This window comes from Aquarana catesbeiana, linkage group LG01 (genome assembly GCF_042186555.1).
Source record: "Aquarana catesbeiana isolate 2022-GZ linkage group LG01, ASM4218655v1, whole genome shotgun sequence".
Classification (NCBI taxonomy): Eukaryota; Metazoa; Chordata; class Amphibia; order Anura; family Ranidae; genus Aquarana; species Aquarana catesbeiana.
The window spans coordinates 330,411,345-330,420,450 of NC_133324.1; the positions used below are offsets into that span (position 1 = coordinate 330,411,345).

The following is a 9,106-nucleotide window of genomic DNA, read 5'->3' on the forward strand; positions in this document are numbered from 1 at the left end:
ATCTAATATTCTTGTATCTCAGAGGGGCTTCCGGATGAATAGCATTGATAGTCTCCATCTTCGGTAAGGGAATCAGGAAGTGAAGCCATGCGGCTTCACTTCCCGGTTCCCTACTGCGCATGCGCGAGTCGCGCAGCGCAATACGGATGGTCCCTGCTGCCTCTGGGACCCGTGTGTTTCCCAGCAGGCAGCGGGGAGGGAGCAGGAAGTGGCGTAAATAACCGCAGATTCTGCGGCTATCTATGCCGGAAGTGAGTACAGATACCTGTAATATACAGGTATCTGTACCCCCCTCCCCCCTGAAAGGTGCCAACTGTGTCACCAGAGGGGGGAGGAATCTGATGAGTGGAAGTTCCACTTTTGGGTGGAACTCCACTTTAAGTAACTATATACTAGTACTTATTAATATGACTGGAACTACAAACTAACTTAACAGGATATAATCCACAATGTATATTCTTTTAGCTACGTTGACACGTGCCTATTTTTGTCTTCTCGTGACATTCTATACCAAGAAACCTTAAATGTCATACTTAAATTGGCTACACCAGAAAAATCCAGCAATGCTCAGCTTTAGATGAAGAATCATGTCAAATCAATTGATCAAGGTCATTTACACATACTCTATTTATTATGATTAATCATAAAACCAAATATGTTTTGCAAGCTTGCCATAAATGTAATATAACACCTATAAGTGCCGAATTATGAATTTGGAATAACATTCTAACACTGGTCCTGGCAGCATATTGAGACATAGGGGTTGATTTACTAAAACTAGAGAGTGCAACATTTGGTGCATCTGTGTATGGAAGCCAATCAGCTTCTAACTTCAGCTTGTTCATTTAAGCTTTGACAATAAAACCTGGAAGCTGATTGGTTTCTATGCAGAGCTGTACCAGATTTTGCACGCCCCAGTTTTAGTAAATCAACCCCATAGTCTCTTGGTCATGCTGGCTCCGGGTATATAATCTCCTCCGGAGATCAGCTATAAGGGTGCTCTAACTATACAAACTCTCCAGACGAACCACAATAGCTGTCCTGGTGTCTCTGTCCTTTTCTGGCAGAACCATCACAGCCCGGCGGGCTTCACCTTCTAGTGCATTAATAGCCAAATCTGCAATGCGTTCAAATGGTATTTGGAACACGCGGGCTGAGTTGTCCAATCTCTCCACCCATTCTGCCAGGGAGATATTTGTGCCATTAAATTTAGGGATCAGTGCCAGAGCTGCTCCATAAGGTGCCATGGTTAACCCTCTAGCCACTCCTAACGCCATGGATGACGGTTCTAAAATGTAAGCGAGGGAATTAGCGTGGCTGTAAAATATAGGGAAACACACTGCATGGTATTGTAAATGAAGTAACTTTAATTGCCGATTAAACAGCAGTGGAAAATTATGTTTACAAAAGTGGAGTAAACAGTTCTTTTGTTAGCATATAAGGCACAGATTCAGAGTACATTCACCAAAAATACAGAATGCAGCTCAGTAAACTGCCATTGTAGTTATTATTCCTCTCTTCAGGCACATCAGTGGTATACAAGGCACATTTTGATTACTTGCCATTGGCTGGTGTCCATAAGCAGGTTCCACAGATGCAGTAGAGATGATTTAACAGGAAGATACACTGTCTCAGATGATCTTCTATCACAAGCACAGAAGCAGTGTTGATAGGCAGAGCTCCTGAGGATCCTTGTTCTGTCCCTGCAGGCTGGAACACTCTCCCTGAGTAAGGCCTAGCTTTCCCTCACAAGCAGTGCATGTTTCCCTCACTCATTCCACACACATGTCTCTCAAAATGGTGTCTGGGCCCTCTTTTATATGGAAGCTAACAGAAAATGGTGGACAAAATCTCGAGAGAACTTGGTACCAAGCAGAACATGAGGCTTCTCCAAGATGGCTGCTGGAGACAAGTTCAGAGAACAGTTACAGCCTCAGAAGGATTTCACAAAACAGCAGGAAAACACAAACACATTCTGAATATAATATGACATTTCTGCATGGGAAAGTAAGTATGATACAATTGTAGTCCCACTTCTCCTCCCAGCCAGCAAGACTGTCCTGTCACAGTTAAGTGTATGTGAGGAGGCTACCTACAAATACGCCGCACCACAATGCACAGATGGTTGTCGTTTGTAAGCTGCAGTGCATTGCTATGTGAGTGCATTGAGAAGGTGCACTGGTTGTTGTTAAAAAAAAGTGTTACACCTATGCAACACATAGGTGTATATCCAGCCTCGCTCTTTTTATGTGTTAATTGAATTTGCTCAAAGAAATTAGCTTTTGTGCCCTTAAGAAAAAACCATAGATACATCATGTTGTAAAATGTTGGGCCTTTATTTGCTATGAGCCTTGAAATAGACCCCCCCCCCCCTTATCTTACCTCCTAATTGACTACATAGATATGCTGATAGGTAAATGTAAAAACTAAACCAGACCCATATATGCCAGAATGCACAAAGCATGTTTACTTTTGGAAAAATTTACCTTATTTATACTTGCATTTTGGTACTTCAGAATACACCTACCAATATGCAGTTGTTTTTGAAACTACACTGTCCTTCAATATGGAATCCAAAAAGTGAAACACATGCCAGGACCTCCAGACAAATCTTCCATAAAAAATTGAGGTTTATTAAAAATAAATGAAAACACGTTTACACGTTTTGTACAATGATTCTTATTGATAGTGAAATTAAGTGGGCTGTCTATACCTTCAAATACAGACAAGAAAACATTTAAATAAAAAAAGAACTGCTTTAATACATTTATTTATTTATTTATTTTATGTACTTATATAGCGCCGTCAATTTACGCAGCGCTTTACATATACATTATACATTCACATCAGTCCCTACACCCTCAAGGAGCTTACAATCTAAGGTCCCTAACTCACATTCATACATACTAGGGGCCAATTTAGACAGGATCCAATTAACCTACCAGCATGTCTTTGAAATGTGGGAGGAAACCGGAGTACCCGGAGGAAACCCATGCAGACACAGGGAGAACATGCAAACTCCAGGCAGGTAGTGTCATAGTCGGGATTCGAACCAGTGACCCTTCATACTGCTAGCTGAAAGTGCTATCCACTACACCACTGTGCCGTCCATCATTACATTCATTTTTAAAATGCAAGCAGTGTAAGTACCTGAATACCTTGTCCTGTCTCTGTACAGCAGGGCTGGAGTATGAGAGAGAGAAGCAGTACAAGGAGCCAATAGAAGAGGAGAAGGCAGAATATTAGGGAAATGGTCCCATCACTCCACTGCTTCTCCATCCACTTTTCAGTTACTCTGGCAAGTCCATGACCTGAGCTCGCATGACGAGGTTTGAATGATGCTGGCCATAAAATTAAAGAAATCTTTTGGCAGAAAAAATACTGTGGGAAGCTCTGGATGGAAGATGAATATTTGCAGTGAAAGCTGATTTTATTAATTGATCTTTTAACGGGCTATTCATTTTTATTGTCTTATCTTTGTGTGGAGTTCTGCTTAGGCCCTTGTGCTATAGGACCATTAATGCTCTAAACTGAAGGTTCAATAGGTGAAAAGTCACCAGTGTGTATTTCCATCATGTTGTAATAAAGTAATTTTTCATGTGAAAAATGATATATGGCATGATATGGCATATTATATGAGTTATTTTCCTTTTAACTTGGATATAGCTCTGAACAGTGCATTCTTCATTTCTTTGTTTCGCAGGCTGTAGATCATAGGGTTGAGAAGGGGAACAATAACAGAATAAAATACAGACACTACTTTGTCAACTGGGGAAGAATTCTTTGCTTTTGGACGTATATACATAAAAATAATTGTGCCAAAAAATATGCCAACCACGGCAAGATGAGATGCACAAGTGGAAAATGCCTTTTGGCGGCCAAGAGAAGATGGTATCCTTAAGATAGTAATGATCACAGAAACATAGGACATAAATGTAAAGGTGAAACATCCAAGAATAACTGCCCAAGCTACTGCAGAAAAGATTATCTCATTCAACCAAGTGTCTGTACAGGACAACTGAAGTAGAGGACTGAAGTCACAGAAGAAATGGTCTATTGTGCTTGGACCACAGAACACTAACTGTGTCATCATAACAGCAGGCAGAGAGATGGATAAGCAGCCAGCAAACCAAGACATAGCTGCAAGCTTTCCACAGATAGATCTACTCATTAGGGTGGTGTAACGTAGTGGGTAACAGATGGCCAAGAATCGATCATAGGCCATTATGGTCAATAGAAAATGTTGTGTGGCCCCGAGGAAGAACAGAAAGTAGAACTGGGAAATGCAGTCTCTGGTGGAGATAGTTTTATTTCCCGTGCCTAAGCCTGTTAGCATCTTGGGGACAGTAACCGTTGTGTACCACATTTCAAGGAAAGAGAAATTTCCAATGAAAAAATACATTGGTTTGTGAAGTGATCTCTGGAATGTCACCAGGGTGATTATGAGCAGGTTGGACATTAAAGTCATAGAGTAAATACTCAGAAAAAAGACAAATAAAAGCAACTGAGTGCTTCTGTCAAGGGAGAAGCCTAAGAGAATAAAATGTTTTACTAAAGTGTGGTTACTGTACATTTTGCATTCTTAGTTTCTTTTCTGTGATGATGATCCTGTAATGAAGGGAAATGAAATAAAACATATATAGCAAGAAAAATTAAATAATTGTTATTTTTTCACGTATATACAGTATCTCACAAAAGTGAGTACGCCCCTCACATTTTTGTAAATACTTTATTATATCTTTTCTTGTGACAACACTGAAGAAATTACACTTTGCTACTATGTAAAGTAGTGAATGTACAGCTTGTATAACAGTGTAAATATGCTATCCCCTCAAAATAACTCAACACACAGCCATTAATGTCTAAACCACTGGCAAAAAAAGTGAGTACACCCCTAAGTGAAAATGTCCAAATTGGGCTCAAAATGTTAATATTTTGTGTGGCCACCATTATTTTCCAGCACTGCCTTAACCCTCTTGGGCATGGAGTTCACCAGAGCTTCACAGGTTGCCACTGGAGTCCTCTTCCACTCCTCCATGACAATATCATGGAGCTGGTCATCACCTTTACCCTCAGCTTCTTTAGCAAGGCAGTGGTCGTCTTGGAGGTGTGTTTGGGGTCGTTATCATGTTGGAATACTGCCCCGCGGCTTAATCTCTGAAGGGAGGGGATCATGTTCTGCTTCAGTATGTCACAGTACATGTTGGCATTCATGGTTCCCTCAATGAACTGTAGCTCCCCAGTGCCGGCAGCACTCATGCAGCCGCAGACCATGACACTCCCACCACCATGCTTGACTGTAGGCAAGACACACTTGTCTTTGTACTCCTCACCTGGTTGTTGCAACACACGCTTGGCACCATCTGAACCAAATAAGTTTATCTTGGTCTCATCAGACCACAGGGCATGGTTCCAGTAATCCATGTCCTTAATCTGCTGGTGTTCAGCAAACTGTTTGCGGGCTTTCTTGTGCATCATCTTTAGAAGAGGCTTCCTTCTGGGACAACAGCCATGCAGACCAATTTGATGCAGTGTGCGGCGTGTGGTCTGAGCTCTGACAGCAGGCTTATCCCCCACCCCTTCAACCTCTGTAACAATGCTGGAAGCACTTATACGTCTAATTCCCAAAGACAATCTCTGGATATGACGCTGAGCACGTGCACTCAACTTCTTTGGTCGACCATGGCGAGGCCTGTTCTGAGTGGAACCTGTCCTGTTAAACCGCTGTATGGTCTTGGCCACTGTGCTGCAGCTCAGTTTCAGGGTCTTGGCAATCTTCTTATAGCCTAGGCCATCTTTATGTAGAGCAACAATTCTTTTTTTCAGATCCTCAGAGAGTTCTTTGCCATGAGGTGCCATGTTGAACTTCCAGTGACCAGTATGAAAGAGTGAGAGCGATAACACCAAATGTAACACACCTGCTCCCCATTCACACTTGAGACCTTGCAGACATCCCAACCTGCAAAAACTAATTTCAGGGAGGTGGCAAACTCATTTCAGGGAGGTGGGCATGGCTTAAACCGTGCTACATATTGAACGTGGCTTAAATGGGGTGTGGTCTTATAGAGTCTGAGATGACTTACATAGTGCAGAATGTAGTAACGTTAACTAGGGACTGTACAGTGCCGAGTGTATGGCGGTTGGTAGTATGTGCAGGAGAGGAGTGCGGAGCGTATGTAGGTGGGTATAATGTGCATGTGAGGAGTGTGGAGTGTACAGCGGTGAGTAGTATGTGCAGGATGGTGTCAGTAGGGCAGTGGATGGTATATTTGTTATTATTTTTTTACAATTTTATTTTTTTAATTACTTTGTACAATTTTTCTTTTTTTTGTTTTTCACAATGATTGGGGGTGGGGGTAGTGGATGGTGTCAGTAGAGCAGTGTGTCAGTAGTTTTTTTTGTTGGTATTATTTTCTCTATTATTTTTTACAATTTTGTTGTTTATTTTTTTTAAATAGATTTTTTAAATATTTTTTTCACAGTGCTTCTGGAGAAGGGGTGGGGAGTATGTGTCGGTGATGGTGTCAGTAGGGCAGTGGATGGTGTCAGTAGTTTTTATTTTTAGCGGCGCTTTTCGGGCACTAGCGGGGTGCTTTTAACCCCCACTAGTGGCCGAATAAAGGGTTAAAGGCGCCCGCAAAGTGCCGCTGCTGCGGTGCTTTGCCGGCGCTGCCCATTGATTTCAATAGGCAGGGGCGCTTTAGGAGCGGTGTATACACCGCTCCTAAAGTGCCTCAAAGAAGCTGCTTGCAGGACTTTTTTGACGTCCTGCCAGCGCAGCACCCCAGTGTGAAAGCACTCGGGCTTTCACACTGGGATTGCAGATGAGGCTTTTTTCAAGCGCTTTGTAGGCACTATTTTTACCGCTAAAGTGCCTTAAAAATGCCTCCAGTGTGAAAGGGGTCTTAACTAGGGTTGTCACGATACCGATACTAGTATCGGTATTGGCACCAATACTGAGCATTTGCCCAAGTACTTGTACTCGGGCAAATGCTCCCGATGCTTACCCCGATACCTGGACTGTCAGCAGTGATCGGCGCCTGGGGGAGTTATAAGCTTCTCCCCCAGTGGCTTTCAGCTGCTTTAGTGACATACAGCGGTGATCGGTGCTTGTAACTCCCCCACACGCGATCACTGCTGACTGTCACTGCATCCTCCTCCATGCCCCCTCCGTTCCTCTGTCCCCCTCCACTGTCTCTCTTCGTTCCGCCGTTCCCCTCTCCTTCCCTGTCCCCTCCGTTCTGCTGTGCCTCTCCACTGTCCCCTCAGTTCTGCTGTGCCTCTCCACTGTCCCCTCCGTTCTGCTGTGCCTCTCCATTGTCCCCTCCGTTCTGCTGTGCCTCTCCGCTGTCCCCTCCGTTCTGCTGTGCCTCTCCGCTGTCCCCTCCGTTCTGCTGTGCCTCTCCGCTGTCCCCTCCGTTCTGCTGTGCCTCTCCGCTGTCCCCTCCGTTCTGCTGTACCTCTCCGCTGTCCCCTCCGTTCTGCTGTCCCTCTCCGCTGTCCCCTCCGTTCTGCTGTGCCTCTCCGCTGTCCCCTCCGTTCTGCTGTACCTCTCCGCTGTCCCCTCCGTTCTCCTGTCCCTCTCCGCTGTCCCCTCTTCTCTGCTGTGCCTCTCCGCTGTCCCCTCCGTTCTGCTGTGCCTCTCCGCTGTCCCCTCTATTCTGCTGTCCCTCTCCGCTGTCCCCTCCGTTCCGCCGTCCTCCTCCTTCCTTTGTGAATGGACAGAGTCAGTTGACTCTGTCCATTCACATAACTGAAACATAGTAATCTCTTGTGATTACGATGTGTCAGTTTATGAATGGAGAGGAGCCGCTGTCTTCTCTCCATTCATTCTCAGTGCAGCTGAGGCTGCAGAGAAAGGGACTGGGGAATCTCTATCCTCTGTCTCTTTCTCTGTCTCAAGGGGGAGATATCAGAGGTCTGTTAAGACCCCTGATATCTCACCAAAGCCCCCCAACAGGGCTGATTAAAAAAAAAAACACACATATTGCAATAAAGAATAAAAAAAATATTATTGTAAAAAATAAAAATTGTAGATAAAAAAAAACAACACAGACACCGTTCACCCCCTCCCCCCCTCCCCGAAAAAAAAGAAAGCAAAAAAAAAAAAAAAAAAAAACACTGTCACGTGACATTTAAAAAAAAAGTATCGGTAATCGGTATCGGCGAGTACTTGAAAAAAAGTATCGGTACTTGTACTCGGTCCTAAAAAAGTGGTATCGGGACAACCCTAGTCTTAACCTTTTTTGAGTCACGGATCCCTTTAATAATCTGAAGAAAGCTATGGACCCCCTCCCCAGAAATATTCACATAAATGCAACTTTGCATGCAATTAATGTATGTTCTTTGATTGCTCCACACATATGACATATACAAAGTTTGGTCAAAGTAAACAGTCGTAACAAAAGACTCACTCCTTTTTATGCAAAGGTAATGGCCACTCATTACAAAAATGGCATACGATAATCTTGTACACATAAAACAAAACCTTGTCTATCTATCTATCTATCTTACACATGCTACACATATCACTCTTCAGCCTTACTGTGAAAGAGATTGTGGTCAATTAAAGTGGTAATAAACCCAAAGGCAAAAATGAAATATATTGCAGCTTTCCAATCATTAGATGTGGTAGCTCCCTTGGTTTTATTTTCTTCTGTTTTTTCTCTCTGTTTTCTCCTGGTTATCTGCCCATTAACACACTGTATTAGAGTGCAGGTGGAGTGCTTCTGTGTGAGAAAGAGCTCAGTTCCTTTTACCTTTCACGAGCGCTGACAGGCAGAATCGGGGCTGTTCAGAGGTGAGATCGGGCCACTGGCAGATGGCATGGGGATCGCTGAGAGCCGGCATGGGGGCAAATGAGAGGCGGGATTGGGGGCCAAAGAGGGGGGCAGAGCTGAGAGGTGGCCTGAAAATAATGTCATCGGTTGCTAGGACGCCGGCGGTCCTAACAACCAGTGAATGCATTGAGGAAGGGGGAGCAGAGGTTGCCGGCCAGATATTCTCTCATGAATCCTCACTTGGTGCTGTGTATGAACACATATTGCACCCATTGAGGATACCACTACGGAGTGGAGCCAGCCCTGGGTTCCAGGACTCCAGCCCA

At 43.9% G+C, this 9,106-nt stretch overlaps 1 protein-coding gene across 1 annotated transcript; it reads right to left on the minus strand.

Annotated features, from left to right (window-relative positions):
• Positions 1-3,640: 3,640 nt before the first annotated feature.
• On the minus strand, positions 3,641-4,468 carry LOC141111856 (olfactory receptor 11L1-like). The gene has a single exon (XM_073604066.1). The coding sequence runs from the start codon at positions 4,466-4,468 to the stop codon at positions 3,641-3,643; it is 828 nt and encodes a 275-aa protein (XP_073460167.1).
• Positions 4,469-9,106: the final 4,638 nt, after the last annotated feature.